The 23,522-nt window shown below is 49.0% G+C and overlaps 1 protein-coding gene across 8 annotated transcripts; it reads left to right on the top strand.

Annotated features, from left to right (window-relative positions):
• Positions 1-6,893: 6,893 nt before the first annotated feature.
• Cilp (cartilage intermediate layer protein) lies at positions 6,894-22,306 on the top strand. 8 transcript variants are annotated; one of them, XM_087562095.1, is made up of 10 exons: positions 6,894-6,937; positions 7,506-7,596; positions 8,826-8,981; positions 11,412-11,504; positions 12,108-12,377; positions 14,779-14,958; positions 15,720-16,034; positions 16,767-16,875; positions 17,451-17,608; positions 19,506-22,296. In XM_087562095.1, the coding sequence occupies exons 3-10, from the start codon at positions 8,921-8,923 to the stop codon at positions 21,872-21,874; spliced, it is 3,555 nt and encodes a 1,184-aa protein (XP_087418221.1). In that variant the 5' UTR covers positions 6,894-6,937; positions 7,506-7,596; positions 8,826-8,920; the 3' UTR covers positions 21,875-22,296.
• The last annotated feature ends 1,216 nt before the right edge of the window (positions 22,307-23,522 follow it).

A 23,522-nucleotide genomic window follows, 5' to 3' on the forward strand; every position in this document is an offset into this window, starting at 1 on the left:
ATCTTCAGGAATAGCACAAGCCTCTCCTGGGCCAAAGGAAGGCCCTGCTTTGTTGACTTGAGAGAACTTTAGGTTTGGTTTATCCCATACTCTAGGGAAGGCAGAGAGCACAGCAGCATGGGCTATGGTCCATGGGCTATCTCAGTGTGTGTGGGGGGGGCGTGGGGGAGGCCAGGCTAGCTCACTCCACACATATGCTGAGCTTTGGGTATGAGAAAGGCAAGAATGTCAAGATGCTTTCTTCTGTAGGGCCTCTCACCACAGAGGGCAAACCAGGAAAACCACGTCAGTACAATGTGACTACAGTTCGGAGGAGAGCTCAGCAATTGTGGGACAGAGAGGGACCATTGGCTTAGCCTGAGGCTACACGGAAGAGCTCCCAGAGGAAAGGGTAGGTACTGGGGCAAGCCTTACTATATTAGAAATTGAAGGAAATCTTGAGTCTGAGTCTGTATTCTTGGAAGCGTCTCTGTGTTTGGGGAACGAGGTACTGACAGATGCAGGCACTGAGCCTCCTCACTTAAACTGCAGGAGGAACAGAGGGGTCTGAGAGAGTGTGCCGGGAACCCAGCCTAGGTCCTCTGCAAAAGCCCCCAGCGCTCTGGACACCGAGCCAACTCTCCAGCCCTCTTTTCGAGGGCATTTTAATGAGACGATTGTTCAAGAGATCTGAGATATGCTGGAAGGGGGTCTTGAAACTACCAGGAGAGATGACGTGGACCCTGCCTCTATTCCAAGTAGGTACTGTCACTATGGAACAAACGACCCCAGTTCACTGTTGTCTGTGATAACTGTCTATGACCCACAGACTCAGTAGCTCAAGATTTCACGCAGGACTTGACCAGACGATTATTCTCTTTCCTCTTTCCTTCCTCCATTTTGAATACTCCTTGGTTTTATAGACAATTCAGGTGTTTTTGTTTTTTTACTATTTATTCAGTGTGTGTATGTCTGCATGCCTGTGCGAATGGTATACATGACTGCGAGAGTGGTATGCCATATGTGTGTGGGTGCTCAAAGAGGTCAGATGCCCCAGAACTGGAAGTATAGGCAGTTGTGAACCATCTGATTGATTTATCAGAACTAAACTCCAGTCCTCTGTAAGGTCAGCAAGCGCTCCTAGCCACTGAGCCATCTCTCCAGGACCAGTTGTATTCTTACAGTCTTAAAACTTTTTAAAATGTATCTCATGAATATGAATGTTTTGCCTGCATGCATGTTTGTGTGCCGCATGTATGCTTGCTGTCCTTAGAGGACAAAAGAGGGCATCAGATCCCTGGAACTGGAGTTAACAGATGATTGTGAGCCACCTTTGGTAGCTGAAAATCAAATCTAGATCTTACCTGTTGAGCCATCTCTCTAGCCCCTTAAACGTTTAAAAATCATTTTTATTTGTATATATGTATACATACATATATATGCATATACACACACACACACACGTGTGTGTGTGTGTGTGTGTGTGTGTGTGTGTGTGTGTGTCTAAGTGGCTATGTGCATGAGGGCAGGTGTCTGCAGAGCTAGTTACTCAACATGCTTCCTGGGACCAGTTCCAACTGTGTTCTTTGAAGCATTAACTAAGACCACTTAATGAAACTCTGCTGGTGGGCGGGTGAGCTGGTATAGAAGACCCAAAACATCACTCACATGTCTGCAGCCTTGCTGGTGATGTCTGGAAGCTGTGCTCAGTGGGGGCTGTTAGCAAGAGTTGCCCCACTGGGCTACTCTAGTACAATGGCCTGGTGGTAATTAGTACAATGGCCTGGTGGTAATTAGTACAATGGTCTGGTGGTAATTAGTACAATGGACTGGTGGTAAGTAGACTTGATTTCCTACACAGTGGTTGGCTCTCTCTAGAGCAGTGGTTCTCAACCTATGGGGTTTGTTTGACCCCTTTAGGGTTTAAGACCATCAGAAAACACAGGTATTTACATTACAATTCCTAATGGTAGCAAAATTACAGTTAGGAAGTAGCAGTGAAAATAACTTTATGGTTGGGGGTCACCATCACACGAAGAACTGTATTAGAGGGTGGCAGCCTTTGGAAGGTTGAGAACCACCACATTAGAGTGAATGACCCAGGAGAGGAAGCTGTATGACAGGGAAGTCATGAGGCCACCTGAGACTCAAGGCGTGAGAAATCCAACTCTACATCTTGAGGTGGAGTAGTGTAGTCACTCTCACACCCTTAGTCCCAACAGAGGAAGGCTGAGGTCTAAGTTGGAGGCCAGCCTGGTCTATCGAGTTCCAGGACAGCCAGGGCTACATAAAGAGACCCTGTCAAAAATAAAACAAAAATAAAAACAAAGAAAGAAAAAGGATGCTAGAATGGAAGCCACTTTTGGAAAATGCAGACGGCACCTCCTTGAACAAAAAACCATCACAAAGGAAGCAGTTAAGGCAGGGCGAGAGGGGGCTGGAGAGATGGCTCAGCGGTTAAGAGCACTGCTGTTCTTCTACAGCTCCTGAGCTGAATCCCCAGCAACCACTTGGGCTCACAACCCTTACATAGTGTGATCTGACGCCCTCTTCTGGCATTTAGGTGTATATGCAGATAGGGCACGCACACATAATGTTTCTGAGAGAGAGAGAGAGAGAGAGAGAGAGAGAGAGAGAGAGAGAGAGAGAGAGAGAGAAAGAGAGAGAGAGAGTGTCTGCATGCCTGGATCTAATTCCGTAGGCATGGTGATATATGCCTGTAAGCCCAGCACCTGGGAGTTAGAGTAGAGACTGATATAAGTTCAAAGCCAGACTGAGTTGAAATGTGAGACCTCATTTCAAAAAATAAAGGGCTGGGCCTGTTTCAGTTGATGGAGCTTGCTTTGTATCCCTGAAGCTCTGGGTTCGATTCTTAGCACTGCATAAAACAGGGCGGGCGAGGTGGTGAGCATCTGTTCTCCTAGCATTTGGGAGGCAGTGGCAGGAGAGTTGGACTCTGTAAAGCCTCCTCAGGTCACAGGACAGCAACCAGGGTGGGGTGGGATTCCAGGCAAGGGGTGGGAGATCAAAGAGTGCTAGAGGCAGATCAACACCTTCCTCTGGAGTCATCAGGGTCAGCCCGCCCCCACTTGCCTGCCTAACTTCTTTCCCAACAGCAGAGTGGGGATCCTTGACCATAGGTTTTGGCCTCAGAAGACAGCTAAGCTGGGTCCCAGTTCTTCTGCTGCCTGGGCAGGAGTGGGGGTGATAAATGAATTTCCAGTGTGTTCCAAGCAGGGGATTGGAGCTGATTGCAGACGAGCTTGGCTTGCAGAAGTCCCAGATGGCTGGCCCATCTAGGCCAGGCCTTGGATAGTACAGGCCTATGGCCACATCCCAAGACCTCCTGTCCTGGGGTCCTGGCTGAGGGAGCAGCAGCCTCTTCCTTGGAGGGGATCTTGGAGGAGAGGGCTGGGGAGGCTCAGATTCCCAAGTCTAGTTTTGTGTAGCTCACAACTGTCTCACTTGAGGAAAAGAAAGACCTATGGGAGTATAGAGGGGCAGGAGCTGGGGGGACTCCAGGGATCCCATCCTTTCTTTTCCCATCTTACTAAAATCCAACCTCAGCAGTCATCCTGCTTTTCTGGTAAGCCTCCCACCCCACAGCACAGCTTCTTCATCGGTCACGTCTCCCCTTCTCTCATGCCTGCTGTGTTTGCTCTCCATGTGTGAACAGACCTTGCTATCCTAGAGCTGGTGGGGCCTGGAGCTCCCTCAGCCCACAGCTCTATTGCAAGGTTGGAGACACAGAGGCCCGGGATTACCGGGTATGCTGCTAACCCACAGTCATACATCAGAATGAGTCATAGGACCAGGACTAGACTTCTGAATCCCAGGTTTCTTGTTTTCTCTTACGCTTTATTCTAATGATTGTAGCTGAGTCTCCATCAATCTGTCTTTTCCTTAGACTGTTCACATAGGCTTTACTCATTTCATAGCCTACTATCAGACGCTGAGCAGAGGACTGGGGGTGTGGCTCAGTCGGTTGAGTGCTTGCCAAATACACGCCAGGCACTGGGTTCGATTCCTGTCACTGCATAAACCGGCCATGGCATGCTCCTGTGATTGCAACACTCTGGAGGTGAGGCAGAAAAATTAGGAATACAAGGTCACTCTGGGCTACATAGCTAGTTCGAGGCCAGTCTGGGGTTATAACTGCAGCGACAACAACAAAAACAAGCCTAGTTGCATGGTGGTGGCCCATGACTTTAATCCCAGCACCCAGGAGGCAGAGACAAGCAGACCTCTGAGTTCGAGGCCAGTCTGCTACAGAGTGAGTTCTAGGACAGCCAGGGTTCACAGAGAAACCCTGTCTTGAAAAACCAAAAACAAAATAAAACCCAAATCCCAAGCCTTGGCTGAAGCCACTTCATGAATTGATTCTGATGAACTGGGCCAGACTAGAGCCAGCTACAGCGACACAGCCTGTGGGCTAAAGTCTGGGTGCTGGACTAGGAACCAGGGTCCCTAAGAACAAGCTGAGTTCTGTGTCCTGTGTCAACGCAAGACCTCTGTGTCTCCTCTCAGCCCTGTCTCAGATGAGTCCCACTTTCTGAGCTTACACACGGAGGAAGCGAGAGATACGAGAGGGCATGAGCATGCGCACCCTCGCACTACTGACAAGAGGATCTGTCCTGCTGCACTGTGGGACCTGGGCATGCGAGGCTTTCCCTTCGGAGTGCAGAAGATATGCCTATAGAGGTTATTAACACTGATTGTCTAGCTTACAGGATCTGAACTGCAGGAGACAAGCCTCTGGGCATGCGCCTGAGGAACTTTCTGAAGTGAGTCAACTGAGGCAAGACCCTCACTACGTGGAGGAGGTTCCATTCCATGGCGTGGATCCTGGACAGAAGAGAGAAAAAGTGGTTAAGCAGTAGCACCCGTCTCTCTCTGCTTCCTGACTGGGTATTATGTATCAAGTTCCTGGTGCCATGCCTTTCCTGCCATGATTGACTGCGTATTCTTATACTGCAAGCCAGAATAAACCCGGTCTCTCTTAAGTTGTTCCTATCTTGGCTCCAAGAATGTGAAATTTAACTAATACACATCCTTCTTGTGGCTTCCCACTGTCCACTGAGCTGGCCACCTCCTGTGAAGAAGAGCTCAGTCGGCCTTTGAGAGTGACCTCATTCCTTGCTGTGGACAGGCACCTACCTCCATGTGTTGTATAGGACAGGCAGCCCCCTGGATGAGGTCGTGACATGAGACAGGACTCAGGAGACCCCCTTCTTATTTTCTACTTCTGCCTGGGGTTCTATCTTTTCAACCAAATTCTCAAAATGTGGTCTGAGGACCACCAGCTCCATTGCAAAACCAAGTCTCATGTTCTGAGTCAGAAACTCTGGTGGGGGAGCCAAGAAACCTGCATTTGTTTCTTAAATGTGTGTGTGTGTGTGTGTGTGTGTGTGTGTGTGTGTCCACACGCATGTGCGTGCCTGGATGAGTGTATGTGCACCATGTGCATGTGTTCATGGAAGCCAGAGGGTGTTGGATGCCCTGGAACTGGAGTTACAAGTGATTGCGAACTGCCTGGTTTGGATGCTGGGAGCTGAAGGTAGGTCCTCTGGAAGAACAGTAAATACTCACCCCCTCTCACCCCAAGACAAGATTTCTGTGTAACAGAACCCTGGCTGTTCTGGAATCAATTTGTAGACTGGGCAGCCCTTGAACTCACAGATATCTTCCTGCCTCTGCCTCCTGGGTGCTGGGATTTAAAGGTGTGTCTCACCACTCAGGACTTTAGAGACAAGGACTCATGTAGCCCAGGTTGGCTTAAGACTCCCCATATAGCTGAGAATGATCTTGAACTCCTGATTCTCCTGTCTCCACCTCCAAGTTCTGTGATTACAGGTACACACACACACACACACACACACACACACACACACACACACACACACGGTTTGTTCATGTTAGGCAAATGCTCTACTAAGAGAACTACAGCCCCGTTTCCTTCCAGATGGTTCTGGTGGTGCTGAAGTTAGACAGCCATGACTTAAGACAACAGGCAGCTTCAGGCTGAAAGAGGGGTATGGGAGAAGCCTTAAAGTTCAGGCGGCGGTTCAGTCACCTGTGATGTGAGTAAGGCTTGCTGGTACACACACACACACACACACACACACACACACACACACACGCACACACACGCACGCACACACATACACGCATACACACACAAACACATATGTACACACATATACACACCCCTTGCAGACTCTCAAAGCAGTTCCCATGCTAAATCCCTCTGGTCTCGGTGTAGGGAGGGACACAAATGGAAGTGAAGAGGTGATTAAGAATGAACTGTTCTTATCAGGTGACATCCTGTACCCCATAGTCTTTGTTCCTTGTCCCTTCTGAGGGTCCCTGAGGGTTCCTTCAGAAGCCAGAGAAGCCGAGTCATTGCCCAGTTGAGACCAAGCACACCGCTCCACAGAAGCTGAGGTGACTTGTGTGCCAGAGTTTCAGAGTAAGTGCTAAGACCTTGCTGTGCACGGGCTGGTCCTCTGGGGAAGGTGGAGGGTCAGCAGACAAAGCTTAGGCCAGCTCACACCATCCCAGGGTATGAAATGCTGCTTAGATGGAGAATTCCCCTTGGCCCTTTCCCAGGGCTGAGTCCTATGTCCAGCCTTCCTCCTGACCCCTGTCTCTCTGATATAGACTGTGGCGCCCAGGCTGTGGCCCACTTGGGTCATCACTGCAGTGGCATCCTCCCCCACCACAACCCCACATCCCAAAGGATCTTGATGTTAAATTCTTGCCCCTGGGACTTGTTGGAGACATGGGGAGGGAGGGAGCCTCATGCTCAGATCTGGTTTCACTGTTGTTGCTGCTGCTGCTGCTGGTTCAGTGGCTGGCTGCCATGGGCTGAGCCACCAGCTGTGCTATATAAGAGACTGGACTGCTGGAGAGGTGAAGAAGTCTTGGACCCCCAGCGAAGAGTCTTGTTCAGGACACGGTGAGCTCCAACCCCAATCTCTCCTCCAACCTCTGTGTCTACCTGGCTCTGCTCCTACCCCATCCCTAGATACCTCACTAGATACCTCATTGTTCTTCCTTTGCTGGCTGACCACACACACACACACACACACACACACACACACACACACACACACAGATGTCTTTTTCTGTTTCATTCTTCTCATTATCCAAAGTCTTCCCTCAGCACTGCCTACCTGAAGTCACAATGCCCCCAAGTGGCCCCATCTTGGTCTCTATACCTTTTCCCTCTGTGGCCAGCCACTGTGCGCTGTCCGGGAACTCCAGGGAACATCCGCTGGGGAGCCTGAGAGCCAGGCCTCTTCAGAGGAAATGGTGGGCTGTAGAGAGCCTCTCTGCTGGCTGCCAGATGGGAAATGGCTTTTCCACAAGGTGCCTCAGGCCACCCTGGCCTCTTCCACAGATTTAGAGCTGGCTCTGGCTGTTTCTGTCTGCTCAGAGCCCTGGAGCTTGGAGTAGCCTGAACCAACTGGTACAGCGGTCTCAGGGTTAGACAGTCTTTGCTGTGGTTTTGTTTGTTTCCTCAGACATCCAAAAATTCAAGGGATCCTTTTCTTCCAGAAAAGACAGCTTCTCTTTCCTTCTGCACCGGACTTAGTGATCAAAGGTAACTTTTATGTATGTATGTATTTATTTATTTTTATTTTATTTTAAGATAGAATCTTGCTCTTGCTGGGTAGCCAAGGCTATCCTGTAACACACTATAATAGCCCAGGCTGGCCTCCAGCTCACAGCAATCTACCCTACCTCAGTCTCCCACGGGCTGATATTGCACTTGGGATTCTACTCAGATGAGGGAACAAATTATTAGGTTATATTCTGGTTGGTCCTAACTCTCGGGGAGAAAAATACCCAGCTGAGGAGGAGCCTGGTTCTTTTTTTTTTTTTTTTTTCGGAGCTGGGGACCGAACCCAGGGCCTTGTGCTTCCTAGGTAAGCGCTCTACCACTGAGCTAAATCCCCAGCCCCTAGGAGCCTGGTTCTTTAACACTGTTTCTGGGCATGTTTTCTTCTCCCTACTTCTGTAGCCCTAACTTCATGCTCCCAGTTACTGGAAGCCCTGGGTTCTCACTACACACCCACTGAGTTCTCTTTAGCTGGCTCCTGACTACGTGTTCCTAGCCAGGTTGCAAATAAATAGACCAGAATGGGCTCCAGCTGTGGTCCATGCACATCTGGGAATGTCTTCTTCTTGGAGGTGGCTTGGTGAAGCATTGGTGGCTTTCAGCCTGCCTGCCTGCCTGCCCACCCTAAGGAGGGCTCAGTCTTCCTGGGACCAGGATGTGTAGCCACCTATGCAAAGCTGTGAGCCCCATTAAAGGGCAGCAACACAAAAGCCTGGGGCTTGAAAGTGATAAGTTACCCAGCAGCTGCTGGAAGCAGGCCTCTTACTCTCCAGGAACCTCCTTATCTCTTTCCTCCTTTGTGGTCTGTCTGCCGGGGAACCTGGCAGGTTTAGAATCTGGGTGCTGCTTGTTTGGATTCAGATCCTCAATTTCTACATCCCCCAAGCAGCTCAGTTTGGCAGTTCAAGCAGATGTCCTTCCATGAGACTCTTCCCTTTATCCTGGACTGGAGCTGTAAGAGATGTGACCCGGGTTTGGGATGTAGCTCAGTTGATAGCCTGCTTGCCGAGCTTGAAGGAAGCCCTACATTTCATCTCTGGCATCACATAAAGTCAGTGTACAAACCTGTAGTCTCCGCACTCAGAAGATGGAGGCGGGAGAATCAAAAGTTCAAGGTTATCCTTGTGTACAGAGTGCATTTGAGGCTAGCCTGGGCTACAGAGGACTATGTCTCAGAAGTGATTCAGGAGTGTGGGACATGATACACTTTGCTTCTTTGCAGATCATTGACTCTATGAAACATTCCTGGGGAGCCACAGGTCCAACTTTGTGAAGCAGCGTCACCTGTCTGACATTTATACGGGGCCTGAGGGAGAGATGGCAGCAACCAAGACCTGGGTACTCTCTTTCCTGGTCCTTGAAGTCACCACCGTGCTGGGTATGTATGTACCAAGTCTCTGCTTGCTCCCAAAGCTTCTACTTGCCACGGTGAATTCAATTTCTGTTCTGGGACCCAATTATCTATGTGTCAGCCTGGACTGAAGACTTGAGGCTGTTTGATAGTTTGTGAAGTTTTCTCACTTCAAATCTGAGATCTTTCTTTCTATTAAGATTCATAGAACAGAATCAAACAAGCAAGATGAAGTCACTCTTGGGGAGGAAGAAAAAAGTTAGGAAAGGTTCTGCTCCTGTGCACTAAATTTAGCTCTGAGCTTCCTGGTAGCCAAAGCAAAAAGGGAGTCACAAGGGATCCACGGTGTTCCCAGAAGCAGGTTTGAGGTTCGCCTGTTTTCAGTTGCATGAAAATTCTTCTGGCAAGAAAACTCTGTTTCCTGTATACCCCGGAGCCAGGTTTGATGAACACACCAGACGCCCTTCTGGTTTTCTTGCCCTCTGCTCCGATACTCTGGTGACCCAAAGATCAGGGAGAAGGTGCCTGCTGCAGCTACTGACTACCTGAGTTGCTGCATCCCTTTGGAGATCTCTCACTCTCCCATCTCGCCTGCCTCCCCTCATTTCAAATTATACTGCTAATGCAGAGTGCTTGCAACCCTCTTCTAAAGCTGCGTGCCCCGCAGGCTCCTGGCCACCGCAGCAGGAACAAAGGCAGCCCTTCCCCCAACCCCCTACAGCGTCAGCCCTGTGTGTGCCCGCCTCCTGCCCCGCCCTTTCCACCTTGGCAGCTGCTGTTGGTGTAGATGATTAACATTCAGCCATCTGAGGGGAAATCAGATTAGGTTGATTAAACGGGCTCCCATCACCCCAATTAAGCAGCACAGAGAATTCTGACTTGGCTCCTTGCCTGGGAGTTAATTGCCTTTCAAGGCTTTTGCTCTGTTCTCCCTTCTCCTGCTTCTGGAGTCTTCGTGCCAGCTACATGTAGAGAAGGGCTGGAGAATGCTCACCCCGTCCTCATCCTCAGCTCCGAACAATGAAGACCACAGCCCAGTTAGTGTACCCAGTCCTTTATGGGATGGGATCTCAGTGCCAACCAATCACGGGAAAGGGACATCCACTCTTTGCCAGGCACTGAGCTAGAGCTTGCTAACATTTACCCAGTGTTCCAAGGTGGTGGTCCTTTGCCTTCCTAATGCTGCAACCCTTTAACATAGTTTCTCATGTTATGATGACCCCCCCACCATACAATGATTTTTGTAGGTACCTCATAACTGTAATTTTGCTACTGTTACGAATTGTGATGTAAATATCAGATATGCAGGATATCTGATCTGTAAAACTCCAAAAGGGTTGTAACTCATAGGTTGAGAAACGCTATACTAAGTATTTTTATGAACAAACTCTTACTGTCTTCTTTTTATGGGAGAGTAGGCAGAGCCACGTGGGTTAAACAGCCTGCCCAGGTTGGTTAGGAAGTGGCAGAATACACAGCTCTCCAGAGAGTCGCTGGTGTCTCATTTCATTGGACCCCCAGGCCAACAGCACCCTATGAAGGGGAAATGTGTGTTTCTACTTTATAGGAAAGGAAGATAAGGCTCCATCCAGACATCCAGACTCTCTAGCAGAAGTCTCAACCTACTAGCTGCCTGAAGTATCTGATGACCCCATTTAAAATTATTAATGTAATTAATGGATTTCATTATGTCATTTTCAGACATGTGAATATCTTACTCAAATTAATTTCTCTGGTCCCCCTTCTATTCCTGCCAATCCCTCTTTTTTCCTTTCCTTTATTCTTTTATTTTTTTGGAATGGGGTCTCATTATGTAGCCTAGTTGGCTGGTCTTGAGAGATCCTCCTCCCTCTGTCTCCTAAGTTTAGGCATTAAAGACATCTTTTTTCTTTTTTTAAAGATTTATTTATTATATATAAGTACACTGTAGCTGTCATCAGACACACCAGAAGAGGGCATCAGATCTCATTACAGATGGTTGTGAGTCACCATGTGGTTGCTGGGATTTGAACTCAGGACCTCTGAAAGAGCAGTCAGTGCTCTTAACCACTGAGCCATCTCTTCTCCATTTCTTCCCCCCCCCCCCCCCTCTCTGGCAGAGTTTCATGTAGCTTAGACTGGCCTGGAACTTACTATGTAGCAAAGGCTATCCTTGCACCTCTGACTTTCTAGCCTATAGCTCCAAGATGCTAAGATTACACACGTTGTACCACCAAGCTAGCTGCTCATCCATTTCTAAAACAACTGAAAAGGGAATTACCATTTGTCAAGCATGCCAGCCCCAGTGTGTTTATGGGAAACAGGCTGAGAAATGAAGCCTTTGGGGGTTTCACACCAGTGAGTGGCAGAGTGGGGGCTTGGGCCCGTGCCTAGGATTCATGCTACATCCACTCCTCCTGACCTTCCTCCACATCTTCAAGCCCTGTGAGCCCTGGCTTCTCTTTTTCTGTCCTACAGGGAGACAGATGATGCTTACCCAGTCAGCAAGAAGAGTCCAGCCTGTGAAGAGGACCCCTAAGATCCTCACCAAGCCTGTTAACTCCCAGGAGAGTGAGTCTCCACTAGGGCAGGGAGGGTTGGGACGGGGTCTTTGCTGAGAGTAAGTCTCTGAAGCCTGGGTAGGATGTTAGGAATTCCTGGAAACTTCATTTTAACAAGACACTTGGCTATTCTCTCCAGATAGACTAGAAGAAAGCTCAGAGTCAGGCCTGATGTGTTCCAGAAATGGAGTGTTTACATGCTGGAGCTGGTGGGTAGAAAGGGGTCGATGAGGGTATAGAAATAGCACAGGAATCTCACCAACGCCCTAACTGAGAGCTTTTTGTGCCAGGGAATGCTGTGGCCCAAACCACATGGGAAAAGCTTACCCCATGCACAGTGTTAGAGAGGGAGGACTAGAGTGGGAGAAAAGAGAGATTACACAGAAACTCACTGCCCTGGTCCACCAGGCTGATGAGAGCTGGGATGGAGGGGTCCACATTGTGACACAGAGAAAGGATTGGAGAGTTGCTGGAGAAATAAGGGGCGGGGTTAGGGTGGGAAGTGGAGATTGAGCAGAAGCAGGAGGACTCCCAGGGATGCATCAGGAAAGGATAGCTGGAGTTCACCTGTTATTCAGGGATGGTGCCTCCTCAACCTAGCTCTGTCCCTCAGGTCCTGGAGAGTGGACGACTTGGTTTAACATCGACCACCCAGGTGGGCAGGGTGACTATGAGCGACTGGATGCCATTCGATTCTACTACGGGGAGCGCGTGTGCGCCCGTCCCCTCCGGCTAGAGGCTCGGACCACTGACTGGATGCCTGCGGGCATCACTGGCCAGGTGGTCCATGGCAGTCCCCGTGAGGGCTTCTGGTGCCTCAACAAGGAACAGAGACCAGGCCAGAACTGTTCCAATTACACAGTGCGCTTCCTCTGCCCACCAGGTGAGTCTACAAGGCTGAAGGCAGCCCCTGCCTCTCAGCAGGAGAGGCCAGGATCTGCACAGAGGCCAGGATCTGCACAGCACATACCTGCAAACATTCTCAGCCCCTTTAGTGAGGTAAGATCCCCAGAGCTGCTCCAGTCAACTGGTTGTGTTGAGTTCTGGTGACTCAGTAGGGAAGACAGTGCTCAGAGTCTTAACTTCCGGGCTTTGAGTCTCTAGCTTACTGTGTGCCACTGTTATTTTTGTGGTTCCCAGGACCTTACGATAGGCAAGCCCTCTACTACACAGAGACATCTCCAGGCTCCTACCATTTTATTATTATTTTAAATAATGAGATAGGGTTTCTCTAAATTGCCCAGGCCGGTCTTAAACTTGTGACTTTGCTGCCTCTGTCTCAAGTAACTGGTATTACAAATATGTGAAGCCAAGCCCAGTGCAACTGTACTCCTCCTATAGCCCAGGCTGGCCTTGGGCTTCCTGTGTAATCTTGGATGACCTTGAACTCAGATTCTCCTTCTGCCACCTGCCCCCTTCCCCAAGTGCTGGAATTCTAGAAACGTGCCACCACACCCACAGGCTGGGGCTCCAACCAAGAGCTTTATGAGTGTCAGGCAAGCATTCTGTGAGCTACATTCCCCAGCCTCTGCCCTCCTCCTTCTCCTCCCTATGTAGCCCTAGCTGGCCTGGAAATCATTATGTAGCCCATGCTATCCTTGAACTGCTGATTCTCCTGCCTCTCCCCAGAATGTTGGGATTACAGTCCTGTGCCTCCATGCAGACTGATCCTGAAGCCACGATCCTCCTGTTTGTCCTGGAGGTTGCTGCTTCTGAATTGAGACAGGGCTTCTCTGTGTAGCCCTGGCTGTCCTGGAACTCACCTAGGCTAGCCTCCAATTCAGAAATCCGCCTACCTGCCTACTGAGTGCTGGGGTGAAAGAGGAGTGCCACCCCTGCCTGCCTGCTACTGGCCTCTTACCTGTGAGACAGGCGTAACAATGTATCTTCAGAGTTTAAAGTTAAACAACAAAAAAAAAATTGTTTTGTTTTTCGTTTTTTTCTAGACAAGGTTTTTTTCTGTGTAACAGCTGGTACCATCTTTTTGTAGAACAGGCTGACCTTTGAACTCACAGAGGTCTGCCTGCCTCTTATTTTGTTTGTTTGTTTAAATTTTGATATAAAGTCTCTTAGTTTAGGCTTACCTCAAATTTACTATGCAGTTTAAGCTAGCCCCTATAATCCATCTGCCTCGGTCTCCAAGTTCTGGGAATACAGGTGTGTCCTTCTATTCATAATGGGATTTTGATGAAGATTATGTAAGGCAGTGAAGGAAGCAGTTGAGCCCAGGTTAGCTAAATGTCAACTGCTGCTACAATCTGTGTGTGCAAGATGCTTGTGTGTGCAAGACGCTTGTGTGTGCAAGATGCTGGCTGCCCTCATTATTTGGCCCTGACAGTTGATCTTTGAGGCATTGCCATCTCAACAGGATATATGCAGCTCAGAGAAGACACTTTTGTCCACTAGATACACCGCTAAGTGCTTGCTACACGGGGATTTGAACCATGCCCATGTTTTTGAATCCATGTTCTTTAAATCCTACTCCATCCATGCATCAAATAGTGCAGATATTAATTGACCAGTTGCAGGCCTGCATTCTGGATGGGCACCCAGCCCCTGGGGCTCTACCTGTCCATACAGATTAATGTGGCAGGATCAGGTTCCTTTGATGGTTTTATGCTGCCGAGGAGCCCAGCTGGTTTCAACAGCAAGGGCTGACCCTCCTTTTTATACACAGGCTGAGGAAGCGAAAAGGAGTCTGACTATTCAGGTCATTGTAAACTACAGGCCCTGAATTCCCAGGGAGCCTGTCTCCAGGGAGAATGTAGTTGTTTTCACTCATGGAAGACAGTGGGCTGCCAACAATGTAGGTCCTACAAGCAGTGCTGGGACACCCCCCCCCAAAAAAAAAAAAAAAACCCTTTCACCCATAGGCTGCTTTTGTGCAAGCTTTAGGGCCATTGCTTCCTCAAGACTTCCCTTGTTAGAAAAAAATTGTCGCAGGGCCAAGGTGTAGCTCAGTTTGTCAAGTGCTGGCTTAGCATCCACAAAGCAGCAGGTTTCATCTCCAGCAACATGTCCGCAACTAGACATGCGGTAGCCTGTCTCCTTATAGTGACGGTCCTCAGAGGATAGAGGCAGGGGGATCAGACGTTGGAGGCTAGCCTCAGTTAAAGAGACTGTCTCAAAATTATTTTTACTTCATTGCAATACATATAAATATCCCTGATATTTATCAATAGGCACCTTGTGCTCCCTCACCAGAGAAGATACAGCCTTGAGGTCAGACTTCCTGACCCAGTCCCCTGGGGGAGAAGGTGACCTCTGCTGATCTCATCTTGTAGGGTCCTTGCGGAGAGATACAGAGCATATCTGGAGTTCCTGGTCTCCCTGGAGCGCGTGCTCAGCCGCCTGTGGTCACACCGGGGTCCAGACCCGTACCCGCACCTGCTTGGCACAGACAGTGTCACTATGTAATGAGGCCACTGAGGAGGGACAGCTCTGCATGAGCCAGGCCTGCACAGGTATCTCCCTCTGTCTGCGGACTGAGCCTCAGTGGTAGGTGGGATTGAAGCAGCCTACATAATGGGCTTGAGGACCAGCGTGAGACTGAGTTGCCTGTTCGATCACTGAGCCCTAACTAGGCATCTCGTCTGTTCTGATGGGAGACAGGACAGCTAAGAACACAGTGCATTGTCAATGATCACAGCTTAAGAAATCAACTGAGAAGTGGTAGGGAAAGGCTTTAATCCTAGTACTTGGGAGGCAGAGGCAGACAGGTTGGAAGCCAGCCTGGTCTACAAAGTGAGTTGCAGGACAGCCAGGGCTACACAGAGAAACCCTGTCTTGAAACGTCCACCACGGGGGTTGGAGAGATGGCTCAGCAGTTAAGAGCACTGAGTTCTACCAGAACTCAGCAACCACATGGTGGCTCACAACCATCTGTAATAAGATCTGATGCCCTCTTCTGGTGTGTCTGAAGACAACTACAGTGTACTCACATGCATAAAATAAGTAAATATGTATTTTTTAAAAACATCCACCATTCCCCCCACCCCAGAAAAAGAAAAAGAAAGAAAAAAAGAAATCAGGAAGTTGCTTAGAGGGTGTTTCTGGGGCTCAGTCTGAAGGACAACTAGGAATTAGGTGTACAGGCAGGTAAGGAAGGGTTAAGAGAGAACCAAGGAAGAAACGAAGCATGTGTGAGAGAACATCCAGACTGGGACAGAGGATAGGACGGGTCAGAATCCGTAAAGTCCTGCTGATGTGGCCCCTTGTCTCACAGCTTGTGACCTGACCTGCCCCATGGGCCAGGTAAATGCTGACTGTGATGCCTGCATGTGTCAGGACTTCATGCTTCACGGGGCCATCTCCCTCCCTGGAGGTGGCCCAGCTCCAGGGGCCACTGTCTATCTGCTGGCTAAGGCACCAAAGATGCTGACCCAAACAGACAGCAGCGGAAGTTTCCGAGTTCCTGGCTTGTGTCCTGATGGCAAAACCGTCCTGAAAGTCACCAAGAGCAAGTTTGCCCCAATTATGATCACGATGCCCAAGACTAGCCTGAAGTCAGCCACCATCAACGCAGAGTTTGTGAGGGCAGGTGATGACATGCGTGGTGGGGACAAGGGGTTACCATGTTGAGGGTTTCTTTACCAGCTCAAGTGTAAAACCCCAGTGTAAAAACCCAAAATCTTTGCCACGACCCATAGGCCTTCTATCCTCTGGCTTTCCCTAATTTCCCTTCTTCATTCCTGCTATGCAGAATCAATTTATTATAGCCACAATGGCTTTGTCTGTTTCTCAAAGAGAGACATACCCCTGCCTCAGAGCTTTTGCACTTACTGTGTGTACTTAGTGTTCTTCTAGATGTTGGTAGGTCCAGCACCCGAATGCATTAGGACTTCCCTGACCTATTGTCTGAAATAGTCAATTACCACAAAGGTCACAGAGGATCCTGGGAAGCACAGAAATGGTGCAGAAGTTATCGAAAGATTCTGCTGGAGCACAAGACCGTGAATTGCACTAGTGAAGCAATGAGTTCTGTCCTTTGTAGCACTTGGAGTGTGGCTGGCAAGAGGTCCTCTGCATTCTCCGTTAGCCCATCCAGATTCCACCAGAGAAGTTTATGGGATAGGTCCCAGGTGGGGAGGTGGAGGAGGGAAATCCACTGGGGATCAGTTCCTTTGGGTCTGAGGGGACCACTGGAGATAGGCGGGGAATGGGATAAAGCCATACATTTGAAATACCATCAAAGACCCCGAGGAATCAGGGCTCTCTAGAACCTGACACAAATTAAGAAAACCAAACACTTCTCTTTTATCTTCTCTCCCAGAGACCCCATACATTGTAATGAACCCTGAGACGAAAGCACGTCGGGCTGGGCAGAGTGTGTCTCTGTGCTGCAAGGCCACAGGGAAACCTAGTCCAGACAAGTACTTCTGGTGTGTATTCTGCCAGCTACCTTGCCCGGAGCTTGCTTGCCTTGTGTCTAGACTAAACAGTAGCAAAGACTGATAGACTAAGGTGCATATAGGCTACTGAATGGTGGCACTTACAAGTGGGAACCCAGGCAGGACTGAGGCTGCCCAGACAACCAGCCAGCCCTCTTCTACTTCAAAGCTCAGCTCATTCTCCCAAAATGTCTCTTGACTTTACTGTCCTAATACGCATGTTTTTGGACCATGCCACAAGATTTCCCAGTCCTGCTCCCCAATGCAAGAGCAGAATCCCTTGTGCTAGGTGTGAATTCTTTACCCTTCAATAAGCAGTTACAGCCACCAGGCTTGTTTAGAATGCCATCAGTTCTGGGAGATCACTGCTCTTGTTTTATGGAGCAGGAATTATCATTTGTCTAAAGATTCGCCATCAGTTAAGAGGTGGGGCTGGGGTTTAGAAGCAATTTCCCAACTCCCAGCTAATCAGGGGCTTTCGGGCAAGCAGAGTGAAAGTGAACCGTCTGCAACCCTTGCTTCTCAGCACATCTTCAAATTTACCTCCCCACCCCACATCTTTACAGGTACCACAACAACACATTGCTGGATCCTTCCCTCTATAAACACCAGAGCAAGCTGGTGCTGAGGAACCTGCAGCAGGACCAAGCAGGGGAGTACTTCTGTAAGGCGCAGAGTGATGCTGGGGCTGTGAAGTCCAAGGTCACCCAACTCACTGTCATTGGTAAGCCTGTCTGGGTCCTAAGGATCCCAGACCTGCAACAGGGCTGGCAGCATCACTGGGCATATGATGTGCATGGTGCCAGGCTCCCTGGGATACCGTGAAGAGCTGTCTTGCATCATTTGAGGGGTGTGTGTGTGTGTGTGTGTGTGTGTGTGTGTGTGTGTGTACAGAAATGTAAATAAAATTCAAACAAAACAGAAACATGCAGGGGCCTGGGAATGCGACTCAGTTGGTAGAGTACTTATTTAGCAAGAATAAAGCTCTTGGTTCAGTCCCCAGCACTGTGACCTATAAGGGCTGATGGGTAGAGAGGGAGAACCTCAGTGGATTAGTCCTTGACTACTACTGTTATAAAGACAGGTCTTCTCCATTGAGAAACAATTCTGGGCATTGTTCCAGGTTAAGCAGCAAAGTTGAGTCTTGAGAACTTCTTGTATGGTAGAGGCCATAGGGAGAACACCAGGCTCCCATTTTTTAAACAAGGCTTGTTTGTTTTGTTATTTGTTTTTGTTTTGTTTTGGTTTTGGTTTTTTGGGTTTTTTTTTTTTTTTTTGAGACATGGTTTCTTTGTGTAGCCTTAGACCAGGCTGGCTTCTTATAGACTTATAGAGATCCTCCTGTCTCTCTGCCTTATTTGTTTGTTTTTTGAGACAAGGTTTTCTTGTAGCCCAGGTTGACCTCAAACCCACTATGTGGCCAAGAATGACCTTTAATTTATGGTCCTTCTGACTCCACCTCACAACACTAGGATTATAAGCATGTGTCACCATGCCTCATTAAAACAGGGTTTCTGGGGGGCTGGAGAGATGGCTTGGAGGTTAAGAGAACTGGCTACTCTTCCAGGGGACCCAAATTCTATTCCTACATGGTGACTTACAACCATTTGCAACTCCAATTCCAGGAGATCCATTTTTATGGCCTCTATGGATAGGTAGTCTTCCGGCCTCAGTAGGCACCAGACATGCAAATAGTGCACAGGCATACATGCAGGCAAAACACCCATATACACATAAAATAAAAACAAGACCAGCATTTCTACCTAGCTTCCTGGGATGTGTGGAAACCGCTGAGGGTATAGGGAAGTTGCCAGGCTCTGCAGGACATAGATCAGGAATCTCTCCCTTCTATTACACACCAGCAACACTTCCGAGTCTGCTGATAATCTCGAAAGACCCTCACACACTTGCAAGATTCCTCATTGAGAACTGCTACTCTATGGACCTCAGCAACTAATGTTTCCCTAATAGGATTAGTAATAGTTCTTCCATACCTCAGGGTTGCAGATATATAAGTCATTTGATAACTGTAGAAAGGGGTGTGTGTGTGGCTCAGTGGTAGAGCAATTATTTAGCATACACAAGGCCCTGGTTCAACCACCAACATCATCAGCAACAATAGCAGCAGCAGCACCATCATCACACACACACCATCACACACACACACACACACACACACACACACACACACACACACAAATTGTCTTGGAGGCACACACTTGTTGTTGGAGATTGAACTCAGGTCCTCTGTAAGGCCAGACCCAGTGTCTCTAACCGCTGAACCGTCTCACTAGCCTGAGGCACACACTGGCAATCCCAGTATTTGAAAGGTAGAAGCAAGAGGATCATGAATTCAAGATCATTCTAGGCTCAAGTTTAAAGCCAGCCTGGGCCATTCGAGACCCTATCTCAACAAAACAAAAACAAGTAGAGAGGGGAAGGGAGGGAGGGAGAGAGCGTGAGAGAGAGTGAGAGAGCGAGAGAGCAAGAGCGAGAGCGAGAGCGAGAGCGAGAGCGAGAGCGAGAGAGAGAGAGAGAGAGAGAGAGAGAGCCCATTAAGTTGAAGTATTCTGTGTAAGGCATAAACTTACGTTTTAACGTCCGCACCATTTCTTCTTTAGCACACGATGAGGCTCCTTGCAACCCAACCCCAGAGAGCTACCTTATCCGGCTGCCCCATGATTGCTTCCAGAATGCCACCAACTCCTTCTACTATGATGTAGGCCGCTGCCCCATCAAGACCTGTGCAGGGCAGCAAGACAATGGGATCCGGTGCCAAGATGCCATGGAGAACTGCTGTGGTATTTCCAGAACAGAGGAGAGGGAGATCCAGTGCAGTGGGTACACACTGCCCACCAAGGTGGCCATGGAGTGCAGCTGTCAACGATGTGCAGAGACACGGAGCATCGTTCGGGGCCGGGTCACTGCTGCTGACGATGGGGAGCCCATGCGCTTTGGCCACGTGTACATGGGGAATAACCGTGTGAGCATGACTGGCTACAAAGGCACATTCACCCTCCACGTCCCCCAGGACACGGAGAGGCTGGTGCTCACATTTGTGGACAGGCTGCAGAAATTTGTCAACACTACCAAAGTGCTGCCCTTCAACAAGAAAGGGAGCGCAGTGTTCCATGAGATCAAGATGCTTCGGCAGAAAGAGCCCATCACGTTGGAAGCCACGGAAACCAACATTATCCCCCTGGGAGAGGTGGCTGGTGAGGATCCTGTGGCTGAACTGGAGATTCCACCCAAAAGTTTCTATAAGCAGAATGGGGAGCCCTTCACAGGAAAAGTAAAGGCCAGTGTGACCTTCCTGGATCCTCGGAATGTCTCTACGGCCACAGCCACCCAAAGTGACCTGAACTTCATTAATGATGAAGGAGACACCTTTCCCCTTAGAACATACGGGATGTTTTCTGTGGACTTCAGAGATGAGGCCACTTCGGAGTCACTTAATGCTGGCAAGGTGAAGGTCCATCTTGACTCGACCCAGGTCAAAATGCCAGAGCATGCGCGGACCATGAAACTCTGGTCGCTCAACCCAAACACGGGGCTGTGGGAAGAGGAAGGCGATTTCAAATTTGAAAGCCAGAGGAGGAACAAGAGGGAAGAGAGAACCTTCCTAGTGGGAAATATGGAGATCCGTGAGAGAAGGCTCTTTAACCTGGATGTCCCAGAAAGCAGAAGGTGCTTCATCAAGGTGAGGACTTATCGGAGTGAGAGGTTCCTGCCCAGTGAGCAAATCCAGGGGGTTGTAGTCTCAGTGATCAACCTGGAGCCCAGAACTGGCTTTTCATCTAACCCCAGGGCCTGGGGCCGATTTGACAGTGTCATCACAGGGCCCAATGGAGCCTGCCTGCCTGCCTTCTGTGACGATCAGTCCCCTGATGCCTACTCTGTCTATGTTTTGGCAAGCCTTTCTGGAGAAGAACTAGAGGCAGTTGAGTCTTCTCCTAAATTCAACCCAAATGCAATCGGTGTCCCTCAGCCTTACCTCAACAAACTTAAATACCGTCGGACAGACCATGAGGATCCACGGGTTAAAAAGACGGCTTTCCAAATCAGTATGGCCAAACCAAGGCCCAACTCAGCTGAGGAGAGCAATGGGCCCATCTATGCCTTTGAGAACCTTCGGGCATGCGAGGAGGCACCACCCAGTGCAGCTCACTTCCGGTTCTATCAGATTGAGGGGGATCGCTATGACTATAACACAGTTCCTTTCAATGAAGATGACCCTATGAGCTGGACTGAAGACTACCTGGCATGGTGGCCCAAGCCAATGGAGTTCAGAGCCTGCTACATCAAGGTAAAGATTGTGGGGCCACTTGAGGTGAATGTACGATCCCGTAACATGGGCGGCACCCACCGGCAGACTGTGGGGAAGCTCTATGGGATCCGGGATGTGAAAAGTACTCGGGACAGAGACCAACCTAATGTCTCATCTGCCTGTCTGGAGTTCAAGTGCAGTGGAATGCTGTATGACCAAGACCGTGTAGACCGCACATTAGTGAAGGTCATCCCCCAGGGCAGCTGCCATCGAGCCAGTGTTAACTCTATGCTGCACGAGTACCTGGTCAACCACCTTCCCCTGGCAGTCAACAATGACACCAGCGAGTATACCATGCTGGCACCCCTGGACCCTCTGGGCCACAATTACGGTATCTATACTGTCACTGACCAGGACCCTGGTACAGCTAAGGAGATTGCGCTTGGCCGGTGCTTTGACGGCACTTCTGATGGCTCCTCCAGAATCATGAAGAGCAACGTGGGAGTCGCCCTGACCTTTAACTGTGCAGAAAGGCAGGTAGGCCGCCAGAGCGCCTTCCAGTACCTCCAAAGCACCCCGGCCCGGTCCCCAGCTACAGGCACTGTCCAAGGAAGAGTACCCGCCATGAGGCAACAACGGGCAAGCAGGGGTGGCCTACGCCGGCGTGGAAGCATGGCCCCTCTGAGATTTTCTGGTGTCGCTCAACAACCTCTGAGCAACTAAGTCTTATGATTCTTTGTAGTCCTCTCTGTCCACTTCATGAGACAGCCATCGTGAGACTGATGCACACATTGTCACTTGTTAATTTAAACACATCTGGTTTAGTGCAGTTTTCTTCTTTGTGCCTTTACTTCCTGTCTCTGTCTTGTGATACTGATTGGCACAAGGCCCCCAAGATGACAAAACAGAGATCTCCTCTTAGAAAGAAACAAAAGGAATTGGTAAATGCCCGAGGCTTTGTCTGGAAACACTTCCTATTGGATGGTTTTGCCAACCTTCGCACCAATGATAATCTAATACCGAGGTGCAAGTGAGCAATAAAACATTTTTCTTGTCGGTGTTCACAAGATGTAGGCAGAGCCTCTGTCACAATCCATTATATAAAAATGGTGGTGAATAAGGAAATAAACAATGTTTTTATGTGAGACGCGTTTAACATTTATTTCTTTGGGGAATTTGGAACTCTGGTGCCCGTGCACATCTTTTGTTTTGTTTTGTTTTGAGGCATGGTTTCTCTATGTAGCCATGGCTGTTCTGGAACTTGGTTTGTAGACGAGGTTGGCCCTGAACTCGAAGTGATTCCCCTGGCTCTGCCTCCAGAATGCTGGGATCAAAGGTGTTTTTCCACCAAAGAATCTTTATTTTTAACGTGTGTGTGTGTGTGTGTGTGTGTGTGTGTGTGTGTGTGTGTGTTGTGTGTGTGTTTTGGTGTGTGTGTGTTGTGTGTGAATTTATTTTCATCACATGCATGCAGGTTCCCAAGGAGGCCAGAGGGCATCAGGACCCCTGGAACTGGGGTCAGAGGTGATTTTAAGCCATCTGATGTGGATTCTGGGAGCAGAACAAGGCTCTTCTGCAAGGGCAATAAGTGCTTTTTTTTTTTTTTTTTTTTTTTTGGTTCTTTTTTTCGGAGCTGGGGACCGAACCCCGGGCCTTGCGCTTCCTAGGTAAGCGCTCTACCACTGAGCTAAATCCCCAGCCCCGCAATAAGTGCTCTTAATTGCTGAGCCCTCTCTCCAGCCTATAAAGGTAGTGAATAGAAGGCAATCGTAGTTATCCTGACAATTCTGGGAAGAATATCTCCTAGTAACCACGATGCCTTTGGGTTGTTAATTGTGTATTTTCCTCTAGTAGTAAAGTCTGGTTTCAAACTCATTGTAAAGGTTAGGATGACCTTGAACTCCTGGTATTTCTGCCTTCATCTCCCAAGTGCTGCAACTGGGGACATACAGCATTGCATCTAGCTTTATGTAGTGCTTGGGGATGAAACCCAGGATTGTAATGCATGCTGGGCAAGCCCTCACTGTCGGACCCTTCTGGGCCTTGCTGCTGCTTGGGGAAGACTTTTGTTCCTAACAAAGGAACACCCTGACCTTTCTGTTTGTCCTGGGCGGTACACCTGGGTGGTATACCTGGGCACTAACACTGTTAAATTTGTTCCTGTTTTTTGTTCCTCTTTCTATGTTCCTGAGGGGTAAGCCTGTTTTTCCACTGTGCTTCCTGGATTTCTCCACTCAGTGAACTTGGGGTATATATTCAGTGAATCTCAGTAAAAGATTTGGCATTCACATAACAAAAATGACCCGAGTATGTGTTTTTTCTTAAACCTCACAGGCCTACAGCCAGTTCTTGGTACTGTGGCGACGCGGGC

The sequence above is a fragment of the Rattus norvegicus genome, chromosome 8 (assembly GCF_021556685.1).
Source record: "Rattus norvegicus strain SHRSP/BbbUtx chromosome 8, alternate assembly SHRSP_T2T, whole genome shotgun sequence".
In the NCBI taxonomy this organism is placed as follows: domain Eukaryota; kingdom Metazoa; phylum Chordata; class Mammalia; order Rodentia; family Muridae; genus Rattus; species Rattus norvegicus.